At 48.9% G+C, this 21,447-nt stretch overlaps 1 protein-coding gene across 9 annotated transcripts in view; it reads left to right on the top strand.

Moving 5' to 3' along the window:
* Window positions 1-21,447, top strand: part of LOC135810700 (CUB and sushi domain-containing protein 2-like) — a 41,429-nt gene that overhangs the window by 9,657 nt on the left and 10,325 nt on the right. For 4 of the 9 annotated variants that reach the window (XM_065324206.1, XM_065324192.1, XM_065324198.1 and 1 more), the window contains exons 2-10: window positions 10,951-11,142; window positions 11,834-11,917; window positions 12,988-13,089; window positions 17,934-17,997; window positions 18,289-18,382; window positions 19,600-19,773; window positions 20,010-20,162; window positions 20,778-20,931; window positions 21,202-21,332. In XM_065324206.1, coding sequence (XP_065180278.1) covers window positions 10,951-11,142; window positions 11,834-11,917; window positions 12,988-13,089; window positions 17,934-17,997; window positions 18,289-18,382; window positions 19,600-19,773; window positions 20,010-20,125 — 826 coding nt within the window. In that variant the 3' untranslated portion in view covers window positions 20,126-20,162; window positions 20,778-20,931; window positions 21,202-21,332. Of the gene's footprint in view, window positions 1-2,559; window positions 2,892-10,950; window positions 11,143-11,833; window positions 11,918-12,987; window positions 13,090-17,933; window positions 17,998-18,288; window positions 18,383-19,599; window positions 19,774-20,009; window positions 20,163-20,774; window positions 20,932-21,201; window positions 21,333-21,447 lie in introns of those variants that run through there. The other 5 variants (XM_065324202.1, XM_065324219.1, XM_065324214.1 and 2 more) reach the window with 5 other exon arrangements.

The raw sequence follows: 21,447 nt of genomic DNA, 5'->3' as shown, positions 1-21,447 counted from the left end.
CCGTATCGAGATCCACGTCCTCCGAGAACATGTGTGGGCCTCCACGGCCACATTCAGTGACGCGTTGCAAGCACATGTTTGGATGAAAACGACGGCAGGACAGAGCCCATGGCATTCCAGACGCCGGCAATAGCGGCCACACTTGCCGAAGCTCTGTGTGAAGTGATGCCACCACACGACAGCAGCCGGCAGGCATTGCCGTGCCAGGCTCAAAGATCTAGCGCCGGCTTGGCCAGCAGGTAGACATCGGTCTGCGTTAAAGAGCCACTGGAGTGCACGTGCACCAGAGTATCTTTGAAGAGCTTGGCTTTGTGATGGCCACCTTCTTTCCAATTCTCCAGCGCAAGCTTCTTCAGCAGCACGCCAGTGTGCAGATCATAGAAGCAAACGCTCCCGGTGCCTGGCGACTGCCTGGACGCTAGCGTGATGACCAGAAAGCCTAGATCCGGATCGCAGTATAGGCTGTTCACCAAGCTCTCCTCAAACTCGTTGAGGCTCACCAAACGCTTGACCAGGCGACCGGATCTCGTGTAGACGTCGTCGCTGACATTGGCCGGCCGGTGCTCGCCGGCGCCCACGCTGTCGTCGACGTGTATATCATAGCATGGTGTGACGCGCAGGTCAACACCGCCCGGTGTGGACGAGTACCGCAGCATCGACACGCAATCGCTCGACTGGTGCAGCAGCAGTGGGCACATGCCAACCAGCGTGGCGTTCTCCTCCGCAAACGTATCGTCACAGACGAACGGCCCCGTGCCTTCACCGTACTCTGCTATCCTGCCGGAGAGCATGGAGTGGAGCGCTGCACACTGCTTTGACGGTGCCCTGTTGTCTAGCCGACGCTTGATCAGCAAGGGAAACGGTTTCGTGTCCCCAATCTCCAGCGAGTCTAATTCCACTCCGCTTAGAGTCAAAAGCGGCGCGATCATGCGCTCACCACTACAGTCTATTGTTGTCGTGAACGGCAGCCCGTCCTCCCGCAGAATGCTCTCCCAGAACACATCGACAGCGGAGTGCTGCAGCAGCCACTTGAATTTCTCGTCTGTGAATCTCCGCACCACCTCTCTGAAGTCGAATAGTTTCAGCGTTGCCTTAGCGCGCTTGCGCTCCTTAAACTCGGCGATTAATAGGTCATTGTCCACCGTAGCTTTGTGGAGACGCTGACCCTGCAGTGCCCCCGAGCGGCAAAGCTGCAGCGTACACACCAGCCTGAACGGTTCCACATTGAACACGGCCAGGCCCAGCGCACTGGCAGGGCCGTCGCTGTTACACGACGCAGCCACGATGCTCTCATACGTTGCCCAGGTCAGCGAGGCAAAACGCACCGACCGCGGCAGCGTGACGCATTGGTACGAGCCCGTGATCAAGTCTACCCTGGCCAGCTTGCCGCACAGCTTCATCAGTCCGTACAGCATTGGATGCCAGCCTTGTGACGTGTTCCAGCATGGCTTCTGCTGGATGAGAAAAGTTGGCGGGCTCCGGTTCAGCGATATGCTACGGGGAATGTGGCAAAGGATTTCATTGGATATTCCAGGTCTCAAGCGCACCACGGAACGGCCCACTAGAAACAGCCCATCCGTGATGTACACCGCAGGCTTCTTGAACCTAGCCACTAGAGAAAGGCTCGTGTTCTTTTCGCGTGCAATCCGCTTCAAGAAGGCATCCTGGAACAAGCCGCGGCGTGGCTGCAGGGAGCGCAGTCTGAGGAGAGCGACCTTGCTAAGCCCGCCAGCCAAACCTAGGTGAACGTCCCGGTTATGACAGCACGACATAAGTCCAACCGACTTTAAAAGCCACTCACCTAGGATGCAAGTTTACCAAGGCTTACCCAAACATCAACATTAATTTTTCTAAATAAAAAATACCCACCGACAACGGTGTTGGTAGAATATCATCTACAACTAACTCAGTACTACAGTAGATAGAAGGAGGATAGGATCCTTAGGACTCAGGACTCAGTTGGCGTCGCTTTCTTCACCGACTATTACTTGAATATCAAAATTTAAAAAAAAAGATGGCATGACCTTCATTCAGCCGAGACAGTCTTGTAAAATTTATCTACGTTTAGACAGACTGTCTACACTTCGACCCAAGCCAAGGACCACGATTTTGCACGAAGGACAGTGCCAGAGCTAGAGCCTCAGCAGAGGTCATTCCTCATCATACTTCATAGCTGTCTCAAAACAAAAAGCTACACAGCGAGTCAGCACTGACAGAACAGAATGCAAACAAACAATCAGATTCCTTTCGTTCTCATTAGTACGCTGTACGTAGATCTACGTGGACAGATGTTATGGTGCATCGTCACGTCATCAGACTCATCAGTCATCATGGTCGCTTGTGGCTCAATGTAGCTGAACCATCGGACCTTATTTGTCAGCTTGGATCACGTGATCCATCCAGCTGCCGCGTGCGGCAAACAGCACAAATAGCGCCAACTCTGGCCTGCGAGCGTTTGCTGCGACTATGTACTAGCGCGCTAGCGCTCGTGACCTGCACAAATGCGCAAGCCAGAATGCTTTGACTTTGATGGCTTTCAGCTTCTGTTTTTTGAAAAGTAGCGCGCTCAGACCAGCTCGCTCACTCTTTTCCTCTTCCATTTTTTTAGGGCAATTGTTTTGTTTGATAGACGAAGCTTAGGGTCTCTTTGGGTTTGCAACCCGTACCCTCCTGGAAAAAATCATAGTTGCTAGACTGCGACACTTCAGACCAGGTACTATTAGAGCCGCTAATGGACAACGAGCTATTTTCCGCTATCCGGAGCTCAAGCATTTGAGCCGCTAAATGGACGAGACTCCTGGGGTAAAGGATGCAGAGAATGAGGAGAAAACACTCGTATGGAGCAGGGAGTAGGTATTGTACTACTTCCTGGTATGGAGCACTGAGAAGCGGTAAGTCTTAGGGCAATTCTTAGCCAGTAATTACTTTCTCGCCATAATTATGTTCTCGTTTTTCGTGTCTTCTGTCAGTCCCATTATTCCCTCCTGAGTCCTCTTGCCAGACAGTATACTGCATGTGATAGTCTAATGCCAGTACACTAGCAGTACGACTACACTGTAGAGTCCATAAGCCAGAGTGTGCAGCTCTCCATCTATGCAGCATAAACAAATTCATGACAAATTTCCTTTGCCTAAGGGCTGGGTTCCACTGCCGCTCCGCCGCACATCCACGGCATGAAACGTCATCATTACGAGCTGGTCCAGCGAGGCCGCGGCTCATCACCAGCTTTCGCTTCGCTGCTTGATACAAAAAATGCAAGCCGCGGTCACGGCTTGCATTGTTTCCCGCACTTAATTAATTGTTTTATACGGGGGAGTTTTAATTCGTTGCACAGGCCCGGCAGAACACGAGGATTTTTTTGGGATTTCACGCGCGCGCAGGTGGGCTAAATGTCATCAAAAACGTTGAGCACGATCGCGGTACCGCGAATGGCGAGTGTCACTGGAACCGCGCCGCTCTGCTGCATGCAGCCAAGTACAGTACGTATCGCCTATAAGGTTGGCGGCTATAGTAATATACCGGATATAGTGATCAATTTCTCAAATTCATTTTCATTTGCCATAACTAAGTATACACAGTTATCGCGTATAGCAATAATCGTCTATAGTAATATATCGCCTATAGTGATCAAATTCATATTTCAAAAGACCTTTATTACATTATTTTTGCATCGATTATAGTGATTGTTGTAAAATCAAGTGGTGTCAGAGGAGAACAGGGTGTTACTTCTTCGTGAAGAACTAACTTACCGTAATGTCGCGTGCATAAGCCGGATTTGTGCATAAGCCGGATTTGTGCATAAGCCTGTCTCGTGTAGAAGCATGAAATCTGCAACAGCTTTTCGCGTACAAGCCTGTCGCATGCATAAGCCGGGCCAGTACACGAGACGCGCCACGTGTCGCGTGCGTAAGCCGGGCTACTACGCAAGACTGGTGAGCGCGCCTTTTACATGTTCATGTTTGCATGGTACCGTACACTTGCGAAAAAAAAGAAAAAAAATCCCGTTGGAAAATGTTGGTTTTGACGTCCAAAAGTCAGCAGTTTGCGCATACAAGCCTGGTCATTGAGTGGTGCTTGTCATATAAGCCTGTCTCGTGTATAAGCCTGTCTTGTGTACAAGCCTGACTCCATCACCGGCTTATAGGCATATAAGCCCCGGCTAATGCACGCGACATTACGGTATCCAGTGTTGTTTGGTGAGTTCTGCTTGTACAAGTTGCCAAATATGCCTCCATCGTGAGGAAATGCTGATGTTGTGTGACATGAGCTGTAGCCAGCTATGCAGTGCGTATGTGCACGGCACCCTGAGTCGTTTGACACCCCACTCGCATACATTTCATGCAGTATCGGTCATAGTGATATATCGCTTATAGTGATAAAATGCTCAAAATCAAACACCAACGCTATAGGCGATACTGACTGTACTGTGGAGCAGCGGAGCTGCGGAGCCGCAGTGGAACCCGGCCCTAACCAAACTTATAGCAATTTGAAAATGTTTGACAATTTTCATAAAACACTTGACAACATTGTTCTTCTGTAGGGTGCTGCTGGCAACTCCATCGATGAACTCCATCAATGAGCGCAGGGATAAAGTTTAGAAACCCTTCGAGCGAGAACGTGTTTTCAAAAAGGAAGCACAAATATGCCGCGTAACTTTCCCTCTAGTATGGCCCCATCAAAGCCACTCGCTGACTACTTACAAGTAAAATGGGGTTGGACTGTTGTCAGATTAGCTGACATGTTTCAGCCAACACAACCATAAGCAGTTGTCAACTCTCAAGACTAAAAGAGCTTGCGAAGAAAGTGAGAAACCTGTCCTTGGCTATGAAAGCACATGAAGCGTCAGAACGAAATCGAGCAAACTTGGACCTAGATTACCAGTGTCTGCTCCAGGGCCGGGTCAGTGGCCCTGTTTGTGAGTACTTGGACCTTTTGGAAAAAGAACACTGGGTTACCTGCGACCCGGTCGGAAGTCCTGTCGAGTACTATACTTTTTTTATACTTCGAGGGTATACCGCCACTGACAGGCTGCATACGCGTGCAGATGCGTGCGGCCAGAGTGCCCAGTGCGAGTACGTTCATACAAGGGTCATGTACATGTACAATCATGTACATCAGGAAGTCGAAAGTAAATTTACGACTCCCTGACACACAGTAGCCGCACTTGAACGCATCTGGCTCTGGCCCAGTGTTGCAGGAGTTGTGCCAGGTAGACGTGTACCCGGTTTGTGTGAAATCTTAGAGCAGGTACTGAATACCCTACCATATCTGTGTACATGGGTATACAGAGTCAGTGTTGTTGCGTCCCACTCAGCACCCTTCTGGTTCATTTCGGCACCAGCACTCTTTGCGTATGCAGAGTTGAGTAGAGTGCAAGTTCGTACCACAAGTACACTGTAGCAGCTAGTTGCGAACCTAGCCTGTGCCGTGATGCACGGTACTTGTGTGCATCTACTGTATCCCTGAGTAACCCACCAGGTATATGGTGCACAATAGGGCACAGTAAATAGTCAGCATGCATCGCAGTTTTCTGCAACATACATGTATTCCTGAAGTCACTTTACACCTCAGAAGAATTGCGTCGCTAACTGTTAGTTATTCCCTGGGTCATTATGAATCATAGAAAACCCGTCATACAATAGGTTCAAGCTAAAGTACCGTATCACCATGGTAATTCCTGGAAATTCGGTGTGTTTTCTACGTTTTTGTTAAACAAGCAGCAATGTGCAACAGAAATTTCCATGGTGCTAGAGTAGATGACCGTGTGAAGCGGTGTGAGATGCAGCAAAAGTGAGCCTGTTACTGCGAGTCTATGCCCTAAACAATAAACTTTGCCGTGGGATGATTCTCCTTGGGCTGCACACTCTGGTTAATGTACTCTGGGTGGCAGCATTCTGGTGCCAGAGATAATAATTTTTCAGAAAATAAGCACTAGAGAAATGGAGTGGGAGTAACCTGAATTATTCTATTAGCAGAGCTGCAATGCTTGGGATATGAGTTTATTCCCGTAGCTATGCAAAAGACGCTATTCAGTTGTACTTTAGTAGCATCTGGTGCTAGCCAGTATCCACACCGCTATAATTCGGTGCGTGTCTCGGTGCCTGGTAGGGTGGTTCACGTGGCATGCCATGGTTGGTGCAGTATCCCGTATGTGTCCCGTACCGTAATTCGAGTATGCGGTGCGCACCGTAGCATAGATGCATCTGGAGCGCTGTACGAGCTAAGATGTCGGGGCAAATATGGGGACATTCACAACATGCAATGTGAATATGCACGTCAGTTTCGTTTTAAGAAGTGGGTTTGACGGAGTAAGAAAAGGCCCCAGCTTTGGCTGCTGCATGCTAGCCCAGTGGGTGCCAATCCCCTGCCATCGGCCGAGTGCTGATGGAACGGAGTAGAAGAAAAAGAAAGAAGAATATTGCGTTCAAGAATACAATTTCGGTAAGGGATATACAGTAAAACCTGTAACTAAAGACCACCGTGACTAGCGACCAGCCTGGTACTACCGACCACTTGGCCAGGCATGGACGGTCTCACATTCAAAATGCACTGTGACTAGCGACTACCTGCTGAATGCGACCAGCGACCGCTTTTTCCTGTCCCAAAGACAATTTTTGACCCGTAACTAGCGACCGCGATGTAGGAAATCAAATGTTGCTCGAAGCTCCTTCCTGAAATTTTACTGATTTTCCATGGTCCTGAAAGGAATATTTCGATACTACAGCTGAACAAATGAACGCAGGTAATTTTGGCTGTGGAGTAGGTGTGGACTGCACTACACCTGTCAAAATTTCAAGCGCTGTCAAGAAAAAACATGATAGGAAACGTCTTGGAGAGCGCATCGAAAGCGCACTCTGATCGATGTTACTACTCGGAGGAGAAACGAAGACTGGGCGGCTCTGTCACCCCAGTCATACAGACGGATCGACGATGGCATCAAGGTATCCAAAAACAAAGCAGCACCACAAGGTCCTGATGCTGAAGGATCGCGTTCAAGCAACCGATAAGTCACAACAAGGACAGTCGGTACGATTGATCGCATGAACAAATTTGAAGCCCAGCGCAAAACGAAACTTCCCCAGGGAACGTTTGACTCCTGCCGTCAGCTGAATTTGAAGTCTGCAAAAAATTAATCTTCTCTCTGTCTCTCTCTCCATCTCTCCGTCTTTCTCTCCAAGTGTTGTTTGACCTGAAATAAGAATGACATTGCGCAAGTCCTGGGGAATTGTATTTGCTGCATTTTGACATACATATCATATAATGGGATCCACATATTATGGTCACGCGGTGCAAACCTCTAACTAAAGACCACCTGCTACTAAAGACCGCTTTTGCTGGCACCAAGGGGTGGTCGGTAGTCACAGGTTTTACTGTACCGGTAAGTGGATAGCTAACTAAAATAATTAGCCGTATGGTTTAGAAATAGTGGTGGCGACTCTGGATGGCAGTCGTGAGTCCGGTAAGTGTCAAGTCGACGGAATAGCGCGAGCTCCAGTGTGGGGAGCAAACCCATTCCTAGGTTAGCATCCCCCCACCTCACAACAGAGCAACCGAGTTTTGGATTAAGCTGGGAGTGCCGATTCGAGCAACAGGTATGATGGCTCTGCTTGGAGCCACTAGATGGCTCGCAGCTGAGCCGGCAAATGACTCCGCTTGGAGCCGTCAAATGACTCAGCATGGAGCCACCGAATGACTTCGCATGGAGCCGCCGAATGACCCCGCATGGAGCCGCCGAATGACCTCGCATGGAGCCGCAAATTGACTCCGCATGGAGCCGCCAATGACTCCGCATGGAGCCGCCAATGACTCCGCATGGAGCCGCCAATGACTCCGCTTGGAGCCGCCAATGACTCCGCATGGAGCCGCCAATGACTCCGCATGGAGCCGCCAATGACTCTGAGTAGAGCCGCCAATGGCTTTGAGTAGAGCCGCCAAATGCTAAATACATTGGTATGCATAACCAGTTGAGAGCATATATTCCATAAATCGGCACTCCCGGAGCGGATCACAAAGTGCAGCTACCCGTGCAATTTGTAAACGGTGCAAGCTAGGTAAAGACTGTCAGAACTTGATATCATGGGCTGAGGCCATTGCCGCAGCCACCCATACTTTGGCTGCAGGTGGTGTCCGAATGTTACTCGGGCAGACATCGCTTTCCACCTTCCCGCCTCTCTGAATATCGAGTCCGGCAGCTGATTCGAAACGAGTGGCCGGTGTACAACGCCAGGCCAAAGCCACAACTTATGAGCAATATCCTCGCAGTTGCTGTAAATGCCCATCGATTGGCATTCGCAGCTGATGCCGCTAGTTTTCCCAGGTGCTGCGGGCTGCCACAATTGCAAACAACCCTTTGCGATTGCTGCTCTGCTTGATTGACTGTCCATCGCCCCATCCCCGGTCGCAATTGTACGAGCACTGGCCAAGTGCACCACTTGCATCAGTGAATAGCAGCAAGTCGGGGGACGGCGTCCACTTAGGGTGTAGGAAGAAGGACCGGCCGTTCCGCTAATCTAGGAGCTCAGGCCATCAGCAAAGATCTTTGAGGCACTCTTTGGAGAGCTTGATCAGGTAATACGGCTGTCGGTACCAGTTGGCAAGTGACCACAATCTGCAATTTGCGTCCAGGGGCTATCACTCTTGTAGCAAACGAGAGCTTTCCCAGAAGAGACTCGAGTTGACATTGGGTAGTTGAAGCTGTGTGAATTGTGGCCCGAAGGAGATCACGAAGCTTGGCAAGTTCGTCCATAGGCATACTGATGTTAGCGCGGCGGGTGTCCGGGATGACGTCGATAAACATCAGGACGTGGGCTGGACTCTCCACTTTTGCTGACGCCAGAGAAAACGCCGAGTAGCGAGTTGCTGGCGAGCTAACACAGGTCCAGAGCATGCATTGAGGAAGCACTTTTACTGACGCCAGAGAAACACCGAGGTATGTAAACGTGCGGCGCCAAGTAGCGAGTTGCTGGCGAGCTAACACAAGTTCAGAGCATGCATCGAGACAGAAACGTTAGTCGAGGTACTCCCCGTAATGGGATGATGCCAATAACGTCAGGACTTGAGCTGGACCCTCCACTTTTGCTGGGGCCAGAGAAACATCGAAGTATGTAAACGCTCGGAGCAGAATAGCGAATTGCTGGCAAGCTAACACAAGTCCAGAGCATGCACTGACGAAGTAACGTTAGTTGAGGTATTCCCCGTAATGCAACAGGCGTGGGAGTGCGAACTGCTAGCACATAGTCCATTCACTGGCGGATGCGACAGAGTTCCATATAGCTGGACTGGAGTGTAATACAGTCTGAAGGGCAGGGCACTCTCATAAAAGTATTGATCCTGCCAGCGGATCAACAAGGACCAATCCTCCGGGCGGACAGGAATTCGGCAGAATGCACTTTTAACATTGAGCTTAGCAAGATACACCGGGGCGAGCACAATTGTAGAGGAAATTGTTTGGGAACGCATGTTCCGCAAGTTGCATGCTCGAAAGTTGAAAACGGCAATGACATGCAAGAGACATTGTACAGGATCTTGGAGGGCGCACGACCACGTGACTCGCGCATGCGTGCAGGTCGGGCCAGCTCGCTGGGCTGCCTGCTAACGCTCATTATGGTTTAGATCACATTATTGTAATGGTCGCGGTTTGATTTCAAAAGACCATAGAAAGTGTCGTACTATCGGTCGAAAGTTTAGGGGTGTGGTACTAATGGGCTGGGAATGTAAGGATCAGGTAGATTGCAGTGTTTTAATGGGCGTAGTTGTTGTATAAATAGAATGCTGAGAAGAGGACTATGAGGAAGAGCAAAATGACAGGGGTGACAGTGTTAAAGCTCTGAGCAGACGGCGTCGGCAGGAGTGCCTACACAGAGAGTAGAAGAAGGGAGAAGAGAGGTCCCGCCGCCTCGAGAGTCGCCGTGCTTGCGAAAGGCTATGCCAACAGCAAGAAACGACGGAGCAAATATCCCGTCGTTTGGAGACTCACCGCCTTCGTGACAAGACGCGTCGACAGCTAGAGACCGCTGCACAGGCATCCATTCAGCAGGAGAAAATATATGCTCTCATGCTCGAACTTGTTTGGTGTGCGGTCGGTAGGGCCATCATCATGTTACGCACCAGCCTGGCCCTATTCCGTTGATGTTCCGTACCATTCTGGCAAAGACTGCTGGCCACATGTTGAAACAGGGCTGGAAAAAATGAAATAAGCTAGTACCATAGCGTAATCTATTATTATATTTTACTTTTACTTGGTAGAATGTACCTGTCTGAGAGTTTGAGTTTTGAGTTATGTATCGATGTGCGTTTATGAACTAAAGTTTTGATTGTCATGCACATGTTTTTGTATTGCAAAGACGTTTCTATCAGTTCGAATAACACACATGATGACCTAGGCAATTATTAATAAGCATAGCGAGGGCTCCTGGGCGGTCAAGCCCTCTCTAGCCTTCAAGCCCAAGCGCTCTTTATTCGTGTGATATCGAAATGAAAAACTAAATGCAATAACAACGATGAACAATTTATTTCAGCCAAGTACAAGTGAGGTCTATTGGTATCCTTTATTTCAGCCGAATAAAACTGTTGTTTATTGCTATCGCATAATGCATGATAACCTAGGCAAAAAAGCATAGTGAGGGCCCTGAGCTTTCAACTGAGCTCTCTCGTTGGAATTATTAATATGGAGGTGTATGTGCCAATTTTTCACGTAGGATTGCCTGCCACTTGCAGCACTGCATTGCCTTCTGCAACATGGGGAAAGCTGCGTGCTCAGGCCCGTAGCAGCTCCATTCTGGTTGGTCCAGCGAGGCCTGACTTCCGCAACTTTGCGTGCTTTTCTTGTGACGGGCATATACATGGTACACAGTATGTGTGTATGTGTGTATGTGTGTGTGTGTGTGTGTCTGTGTGTGTGTGTGTCTGTGTGTGTGTGTGTGTGTGTGTGTTGGCGTTCCTCTGGAGCAGCTTGGTGACATCGTCCAAGATCGACAGGGATGGCGGGTCACCTGCCGTGACGCTGTCGACGCTATTGTCCAGTCCCGCATGGAGCCTGTGGCGAAGCCCCTCATTTGTGGCACTTGTGCGCGCAGTTTTCGTCGGCCACAGGATATTGCGAGGCACAAGTGTAACGCTGTTCGCGCGGCCCGCACGTGCTGAGTATGGCGTTGGCTGCGTGTGTGTGTGTGTGTGTGTGTGTGTGTGTGTGTGTGTGTGTGTGTGTGTGTGTGTGCGTGCGTGTGCCCCCCACCCAAACCAAGGTCATGGTTTCTGGCCCCAACACCTCTAACGACGATCTAGAGCCGCTCGCGATTCGAACCATGGAGATTGCCCATGTGTCATCTTTTCGTTACCTTGGATCCAACATACGCAGCAACGGCCGATGTCATGATGATGTCACATCCCGGATCTCTGTCTTCTCTCCTTCTGTCTGCCTGTCTGTCTCTGTGTGTTTGTGTGTGTGTGTGTGTGTGTGTGTGTGTCTCTCTCTCTCTCTCTCTCTCTCTCTCTCTCTCTCTCTCTCTCTCTCTCTCTCTCTCCCTCCCTCCCTCCCTCTCTCTCTCTCTCTCTCTCTCTCTCTCTCTCTCTCTCTCTCTCTCTCTCTCTCTCTCTCTCTCTCTCGTTCTCTCTCGTTCTCTCTCTCTCTCTCTCTCTCTCTCTCTCTCTCTCTCTCCCTCTCTCTCTCTCCCTCTCTCTCTCTCTCTCTCTCTCTCTCTCTCTCTCTCTCTCTCTCTCTCTTTCCCCCCGCTCTCTCTCTCTCTCTCTCTCTCTCTCTCTCTCTCTCTCTCTCTCTCTCTCTCTCTCTCTCTCTCTCTCTCTCTCTCTCTCTCTCTCTCTCTCTCTCTCTCAGCTCTCACCGTCCAGGAGCGACACTGACTCGCACTGCTATCTGGTGCTCACGAGGTGTTGGTCGCGCTGCAAACGGAGCGTCTCTGTAAGTTTGTATCCCTGGTGATGTTTGGACCTAGAGAGCACTATAATATTATAAATGGTGCTCTTCAGGCGCAATCTTCCTCAGCCTACTCAAACTCGACTGATGAGGGTTCATTTTCCCGAAACACTGTGTATTGAGCAGGGAGTGGTCCCTTCTTGCTGGTTTTCCGAGTGGAAGGTTGGATGGACTTTTCATGTGCTCTGGGTGGCAGCTGTCAGTCAGTCAAGTGTAAAGTCAAGGCGGCAGAATAGCGTGAGCTCCAGTGTCGAGAGCAAACCCTTTCCTAACAATCATCGCCGAAGTCGCAACCACTATTTCGTAGGTCTACCCTTGTTAGGAGACAACCCTGGGGGTATCAACTTTTTTTGTCCGATAACAAGTACATTTTTCTGCTGCTTTGCATCATCCAAATTGTGTCCACATCAGAACTGATGTTTCCTTGTTATTAGACAGTGTTTTCCACCAGACCCCTGTACAAGACAACCCATTATCAGACAATGTTTCATCGGACCCCGATACAAGACACCATGAAATATCAATGGAGCTATCCTCGGCCATCCGCATTTTCTTGTAATGAGAATTCAAACCTGTGGGACAGCTGAAAGGGACGTTATAACGAATTTGGTCTACAAACGAATTATCTCTTATCCGGACTTGCATGTACGACTGCTAATGATTCATGGGATTTTGGATCGTTGTCTACTAATGAGGTTTGTCTTGCAACCGATGTCATACTAACGAGGGTATGGTAGGACTGTAAATTAAATGCTTGAAAGTTGAAACTTCGTTTTTCAGATGAATCAGACTGCAAATAAATAGCATAGCAAAGACCATAGCTATCCCAGGAACACTTCAGTAGTGCCCCCTTTTACCCTCTTCTATGCTTTCCTCTTCAGTTTGAGCAGGTATGGATGTTTCCTAGTCTTCTAGAATTTCTAGGTAGATCATTGGTCTTGTTCGGATCGTCCATTACGTTTGCAGCTGTTCAAACTTGTATTGTTGTTTATTACTTCGAAGTATTTTATTGATTTTTTTATTCTACTTGCCTTTCCTATCTTTTTGTGTTTTAGCATTAGGCGATTTGATCGCAGGACGAGAGAGGAGCTGATGGACGATCTCTCCAATGTTCCTCTTGGTTCGGAGCGGCACCGAGTGCTGACGTTGGGACTTGGGTAAGGATGAGTGTTCCCTCATGTTTACAAGTTATCCGTTTTGTCCAACACTAACGGTTATAAGCAGAATACTGTTGAGTCAAAAATGTGCCACAATCAGCACAAAAACTGACTGATGAGATCATGATATTCAACGACCTGATGCTTAGCTGCATCACGTTTATATCCGTTAGTGTTGGACAAAACGGATAACTCGTAAACTTATGGTCCTCTTTTTTAATTTTAATCCTTGGCTCTCCATCCGAGTTCCCTCATGTTTTGCTATTATTTTTCTTATTTTTTTGCCCAGGGTCTACATTCTACATTTATTTTACTTAGACTAGGGTTAGCTGTCCGTTTACTAATGTCATGGCCGCGCTTGGCGGGTTTGTGACTTGGCTTAGATCAGTCTAGTGGCTACCCAGGTAGATGACCAATATAGTCGCCATCCAAGTTGCTAGCTCACACAGAACGACAGGTTTCTAATTCCACTTGAACAGTGTTTATTTGAACCATTGCAGTACTAGATCGAATGATCAAGTGTGTAGAGTCAAAAGACCCAAAGCAGGAGAGAGTCGGAGTGACTCTCTCAGAATCGAGAGGAGTAGTGAGCTCCCCGAGAATCGAGGATGAATGTTAGCAAAACAGCTCCTTATATATGCTCAGAGGCCTAGCCAAAGCCGGCTCAGCCGGCAGAATGCCGGCTGGGAGGGCGACCTGCCGGCTGAGACAGCTCCAAGGGTTATTTTGGCCGGCTGGCAAACAATTGAGATTCAGAGAAATTTTCAGTTTCTACAAGTACAAGTATTTGTAGCATGCTGTGTTCGGGATCATTTTTCTTTCAATCATGTCACCAAGCCCACTATCCTCCGCCAAGGTAAGAGTTGACCACTGTCAGCTGTCGAAAATAGGTCCAGTTTCTGCCACTACAATGTCCGAATAATCGTGGAAACAGAAATACCGGCAAGGCGGCAGCAGCGAAAACTACTTCCACTGTACTGGCACTGCACTACAGTGCACTGTACTTGCGTAGATCACTGCACTATACTAGCACTTGAGTCAGTAGATCTACGTAGCAGAGGCTCAGTCAGTGCTAGCTCTTCACTCACCCTGAAATGCACTTGAGTATGCACTTGAGTACATGTATGTCGTTGGTGCGCAGAGTGCCAGTAAAATGTAACAGGTGCTAGGTCGGGCCATGGTTCGCTGCTTACGGTGGGTAGGTACACGGCTAGCAGTGACACTGACAGCTACAGACTCTGGACTGTCATATCGTGGGCCATTCGTGGCTAGGATGGGTCTTGTGCATGCTGCATTTTGGAACATAGTTCCTCCACGTTGCTTTAGTGAACACATGATCCATGCTGATGTAGCTGTTTGTTTCCTTTTTCATATTTTAGTTGTGACAATGACATTGTGACTATAGGTAAATTAACAAAAATAATTTTAATTATTTTTGTTAATTTACCTATAGTCACAATGTCATTGTCACAACTGCCTGATAAATGTCCATAATTGGACGAAGCGAAAGGAGATGCAAGCTGCAATGAAAGATTTGTAGTGGTGTGTGTGTGTCTGTGTGGATATGTGACTGATGGGGGGGGGGGGGGTCTGGGGGCGCAGCCCCCAGAACGATGCATTTTCACTAGAACGTTGGCCGGCTGGCATAAAATCCTGGCTAGACCTCTGTATGCTACATTATGTGATCAAAAGTATACAGCGGCAAGAATGCGTAAGGATTATTTCTATATTACAAACAGTGGTGCAATATGTGCAATCAGCCAAACTAGAATATAGTACAAAGATCAATCAATACGGGGAGCTCGCTCACCCACATTACATGAAAGGGACTCCGAGGCTCTTCGTGCGACGGGGCCTGGAGTACGCTGTCGGAAGTTGCTGCAGCCAGAGCACGCCGCCTTCGTACGCTGTCTTGATTGGGTCACCCTTCATCTCCTGCCCGTAGGCTCTTCCCTCTCAAGTCTCATTGCCCCGTAGGGTGCTTCACGGTCAAGCCGTGACCTCTCCCAAAAAAGGATAACGGAGTCCGCAGTGCGCGAAGCACTTGCAGGACCCTTTACGTCGTACGACGCGAGAAGAGGGGCCTTGCTTGCTCGACTAACAAAGGTATCAGCTCCTTTGCAGGACTAAGCAGGGTCCCCTCAAGCTCAACAGTGTAGTGAGTACAATGCTGATGACTTGTACTGAAGGTGTTGCCGACGTACGACAACACTTGCGACTCTAGGCCACGAGTTGTAAGCCATGATTGCTCAACTAACGAAAGTGCCAAATCCTTCGCAGGACTAATCATGGTTCTTACAGAACTCTAGAATATTTCGGAGCCCAGCTTTTGGCTGCTGAACTCAATGCATGGTCGCTTTCACGACGAGTCTGATCCGGGTCATGACACTAGTACTCATCCACACATATGTGCACATATGGTCTACACAGAACTCTATCAGTAGGTATTTTTGTATAGGAGGTTGTCTATCCTCCGGGATAGCACTATATACTCCCATTCTGTGTGTTCTCTGGTAGCTATGTTCCTTGGAGACCATACGACCTTGCCAGTGTGGTGACCGAGGTCAGATGTGTCTGCACTGGCATCGTCAACTTTGCCTACTGCTACATGCTCCCCAGTGCTCCATCTGTGTCCTGTACTTTATTTGGGGGGGGGGGAGGGGCAATACTGGTACTTCAGGTGTAGGGGGCAAGGGAGGGGGGGGGGATGGGGTGGGGGACATCATGCCCCCAATGAACCTCTCCAGGCGTTGTTCTAGAGAAGACTAACCATAGGCGGAGTGTACACATGCAGCACATAGTATGGGAGTTACATGTAGAACGCGATTAAACTCGGGCATATATTCAAAGGCAGACGAGTCTAGTGTGATAGTAGTCCTGGACTGATCTCACTATGGTGATATAGGTCGTGCCCAGCATCACAATGCCCAACATTATAAATGACTGGGTTTTTTTGCCTGAGGGGCTAGATGAACTTGTGGCTAGACTGCGGATGGCAACCAACTGGCTCAAGGCTGCGTTGAGACTTCGTGTGCGCGACCCGAGTCAATTGTTTACTCACCATGACTAGGCATCGCATTGAGCATCGTCTTATATATGTCACTGTTCTTAGTCGCACCGGGGGCGCATGCCCGTTTTCAGGAGACTTCTCAAAACACCTAAGCCCTGTGCCCTGAAGGTTAGGCCTATTGTTAGTCCGAATAGTCCTGGCTACTATCCCGCTAAGTTCATTGACTTTCTACTGAACCTGTATGTACGTGAGGAAAGTACTGTTCTGGCCTGAACTACGGATTTCATCAACTTGGTAGAAGGTTTGCCTGTGCGGGACGATCATTTATTTTTGAGTATAGATGTGACCAGCCTTCACACCAACATCGCCAACGAGCTCGGTCACGTGGCATTGTCGTGGTATATCACACACAGGTATACAAGGTGGATGCCCCGGCCCTTCGTACACGGTTAACAACAGCAGTGACTTCCTTGATGTCAGTCATTCGGAAGACTAACGAGTTCGTGTATGATAACGATTTGTTTCCGCAGATCCAAGGGACTGCCATGGGTTCGCCTGCAGCAGTGGTCTATGCCGACATTGTTATGCTGTATTTGGAGAATCGGTACATTTTTCCGATCTTAGAGGGGGAGGGTTTAGGTTTAGAGGTTCAGGTTTATAGACGCTTTATCAGTGACATTTTTGTTTCATTGCATGGTTGCCAAGGTCAAGTTCAGCGCGCTTTAGACAGGATTAATAAGTGTTCGGCCCTCGAGTTTGCGCATGAACTGGCACATGATGGCATATATTTCCTGGACACCACAGTTTTCCGTAGTAGGGGATACATGGCGGCGAAGCCTCATTTCAAGGTCATCAATCGTTTCCTGTATCTGCTTGCCGGTAGTAACCACCCCCGTAGTATGGGTAAAGGTGTGATCACTGGGGAGTTGATCCGTATCCTATTACCCTTGACCACCACTACGAAGCTGCTGCCGAGCAGCCGAAGCAGGCTTTCCGAGCCTGTGTATACAAGAGCTCCATCTTTCATCTTTCAGACCCGTACACCAGGCAGGCAAGGCCGGCACAGCTGGGCGGCTGGGGTGGCCTCAGCCGCCCCACCTTTTTGGCCGTTTTTTTGTTCTTGTTTTTTTAGCACACTGCAACAAAGCGCGATGATCGCAGCTCAGCGCAAACGTGGCAAATAATGAAGAATCCTTGTCCCCAATCCCCGTCACCGATCCCCGTTCCCGATCCCCGTGGTTTGTTACAGAAAAAAAGAGTCTTTCATTGTAGTTACACTGAAATGGCACCAAATGCCCGGAAATGCTTGCAATTGGCTTCAATTTTTGACATTTTTACCGCGGAGGGCCCCCGGACCCCCTTGCATGGCCGCCCCACCTCCAAAGTCGGTGCGACGGGCCTGGCATGGATGCGCAGGGAAGGTATGTTGGTCAGACTGGCATGGGTTTGGGTTATTTCTGTAGTTATATGCAGTGTTCCTCATTGTATTTACCTGGGCCCGGCCTGCTGTCCTTCGCCCGTTGGTCTTGAGGTCCAGGTGTAATACCCCTACCATACAGTCCAGTGGCCAGCGCGGCCCGGCAAATTGTTGTTACAAGGTGGAACATCGGCAAGAGGTTGCTTGCTCGTTTGCCTCATGCCTCATGCTCAGTGTCCTCAGGGAGTTGGTATTTTGCTCCTGTTTGGATTTTGTAGTGTCTATGGTGTCCGTAATTAAGTTTTTGTTCTGGGTCCTTTTCTGTGGTGTTTGGTCATTGTTCACACATCTTTATTTGACTTGATTCCTGGTGTTGTGTATCCTTTTGTTTTATCATTGGTGTTGGTCTGGCTGTAGAGTTCTAGCATCCGTAGCTGCCTCAGGGGTGCCACTTCTCCCATCAGCGTCGACTAGTCCGCCGGTACGTGGTGCTTTATTGCGTGCAGTTGTCTGTTCCATCCTGTACGGGCTGTGTCCTGCTGATCACACAGTCTGGGTCTCCATACGTTGCATGTTCTCATTGTGTTGTGTCCTGTGTTCTGAGGTCTTTGACTTGGAGTATGCTCTGCATTGTGTGTGGCCCCTGTCAGTCTTCACTGTAGACTCTATTTTGTGGCTGAGGGGCATTGTTAAGGCAGGGCATCGTCTTTTTTCCTGGTCATCACCGCCGTATGTTCTGTGTTGTTTGCCTTTTCTTTGTGGTTGGCTTCAGTTCTATTTAGCATTGCTGCGTTCCTATGCCACCGTGCCGGTCTCCGTTGGGCCAGTGTCTTGTCATGCTGTGCTACAGTGCCGTGTCTATCCCTGTGAGTGGTCCTAGCACCCCGTCTCGCCAAAGCCTGAGTGTTCACATCAAGTACGTTTGGGGGCTGTGCAGTCCGTCTCTTGTGTCTGTTTTCTTCTGTGGGATAAAGGATTGTTTGTGGTTATATCTATGCTTTCCTGGTGGCTGTGATGGCGTTTTCCACCTCTTGTTAGATATAACAACCTACACCAGTATCAAGTACAGTCATACCTTGCTTATCCGGTCCTCATTGATCCGGACTACACACCATCCGGAAGAAGATTGCTGGCAACCAGTTTACAACATATGTTACACTTACAACATAACCAGACCCCACATAACGGGCATGGTTTTGTGATTAAAAGGGTTCACATAGCATATCAGAAGCCAGAACCAGGGAGTTGCACAAACAAAAGGGGTTTGTTGTATGGTTCGCTTGTTTTACAGAATGTGCATGGTAACTGTACTGCATGTGGCGCATCTACATGTACATGTACGCACGATGTCACATCTTTTGATATGCCATGTGCATAATACACTCTAGAGTATGTAATGTTATGTTCGTTTATCCGGCTCCTCGCCTATCCTGTTTTAAAACTAAAAGCAAGCTTGGATTGTATTACGTTCCCTGGGACAGGGGTATAATATGCAGATTGATCCCTAGGATGAATACCTTGAACTGTCCATCTATTGATTACCTTGATAGTTGATACCCTCAATCTATTTCTGCAACTTGTCCTCGCCCACTTACTGCAGTGTGGCGAGCCTGTACATGCCAGCTTGGAGTATCAATGCGTGTTGAGTGATGGTCTCGTGATGCATGCCGCTAATTATTATGCGCCGAGTGTGGTCTGCAATTTGCTTTTGGCACTGCTGCTACTGTTGCCTTCACATGTGCTGCGGTAGATGGTTGGATGCAGTTTGGTTGGTCCTTTCCTGCGGAGCTGATTCCTATTCAGCAATTGCTCTAGCTTGCGCTGTTTGGGCTCATACTTGGTCTGGCAAGCGGCTTATGTTCTATTGTGATAATGAGGCTGCTCTGCTAGCTTGGCTTAAAGGGTCTTGCCGAAAAAAATGGCCATTGCATTCTTCTTACGGCAACAACTTTAACTTGTTTGCTGGCTAAAGCTGAGTCTGGCAATTACATGTTAAAACTAGCAATGTGCTGTCTGAACAATAAAAAAATTCAGAAAGCACATTGTTGCCCTTTCCTGCCCTGCCCTACCCTGGCCCCTGTAGGTAAGAACTGCACAGCACTGACAGCGCCTTTCAACGGCAAGGTGACCGGAACAGGTTTCACGCCCGGCACTGGTCTCTTCTTCGCCTGCAATGCACCCTACGTACTACAGGGCAGCGCCGTGCGCTACTGCAACGTCTCCGGAACGTGGAGCGGCGTTCCTGCTACATGCTCAAGTAAGCGGTGCCAATGCTACTGTCATGTGTTCCTAATACTTCCTAATACCTCCTATCATGGTATCATGCCATCATGCTATCAGGCTGGCAGGCCAAATATTGTGTTGAATATCTATTTGAATGATATTAAATAGCTACTGCTGTGCAAAGATAAACGAAGCATGCTCTTGTAGCAGCGTATCATTAACAATTGTCCCTTGACGGATGTGTTCATTTTCTTTCTCTTTTATCTTCAGTCCCTGATATTCCCTGCAAGTACCACGAGTTCAAGTGCGGTGGCAGTGGTGGTTGCATCTCGACCACCAAGGTCTGCGACGGTGTGTGGTATGACTGCCCGGATGGCTCCGACTAGAGCAACCGCACTAGCACACGCGGCACTGCAGCATCAGGTAAGACGAGCGTGTAGAGTGTGAAATAGTTCTGTGACTCCTGCATCGCGGCTGAATGTGCATGCATGTGTCACACACTGTTGACAGGCATGCAGCCCCACTGCATGGCTTGCATGTGTATGAGTGTAAGCTAGGTGTTCTGGATGCAATGGATGGTATTCACACCTCAGCCGGCCTGCCAGGCTACAGTCTATGGAGTGTGACATGGGCTGTGTGTTCAGATGCAAGGCGATTTACAGCTGTGAAAGGTGCTAATGCAGCACCAGTGAAGTGTCAGTTGGTCTGCTACGTATGACACCTTTTTCCCCACCAAATCTTTACCAGCTGATGGCATAAAAACTGCTGTCGGTCTCTGGAGAGCTCATTGCAACTCCCTTAGTCTGCAATGATTTCCTTTCCACTGTCTTGGTACCAAAAGACATGCTTCCTCCCTTACTGAACTCGTAAGTGGCCTTTGCTCAGCTGTTAGATGCTGGATGAATATCTTTGAAAGACAAATATTTGTGTTCTATTTCATTTGCTTTCTTGCTTGCTTTCTTGTGTGTGTGTGTGTGTGTGTGTGTGCGCGCGCGCGTGCGCGTGTGTGTGTGTGTGTGTGACTGTCTGACCCAGCAGACTCCACCAAATGGCTACATCCAGGGAGCCAGCATGACCAGCTGTGGCAGCCAGATTGCGTTTGGCTGCTACCAGCCATACGTTCTCCAGGGACCTGCCACCCGCACCTGCCAGCTGAGTGGCAAGTGGGATGGTGTACCACCTGTCTGCACATGTAAGGAACGTTACTGATGTCCTTTGCTGTGACTTCTGTGATCTACACTGGGACCATGTACGTGACTGTACTGCAATGTAGTCAGTGCTGCTCGCGCACTGTGTGCATTTGGTTGTGCTAACCCTAACATTTTTTGTGCGTACATGCAAGAAATGTTTATTTGGCAAGTTCTTTAAGTGTTGTTTCTTCGCCTGCTGAGTATAGGTAAAGATGTGATACTCTACATTTGCGTTGTTACTGATTTTGTTTTGTTGACGTTTTTGTGCACAGTGGTCTCGCCTTGCAAGAGTGGCTTCCAGCCATGTCGTGATGGTACCTGCCTGGCCTCATCCAAGTTCTGCAATGGCGTTTTCTTGAGTGTCCCGACAAGACAGACGAATATCAATGCGGCACGATTGGACGTAAGTTGAAGCATGTGATCAAATCGGCATGTAACACAACGAATGCATATTGTGGAGTAAGGACATTACAAGGCCACTGCTTCTCCAAGACACTGGTTTACTTCTTCTTGGTTTT

This window comes from Sycon ciliatum, chromosome 1, assembly GCF_964019385.1.
Source record: "Sycon ciliatum chromosome 1, ocSycCili1.1, whole genome shotgun sequence".
Lineage (NCBI taxonomy): Eukaryota > Metazoa > Porifera > Calcarea > Leucosolenida > Sycettidae > Sycon > Sycon ciliatum.
The sequence above is the reverse complement of the archived record's forward strand: the minus strand, read 5'-3'. Positions and strand labels throughout refer to the sequence as shown.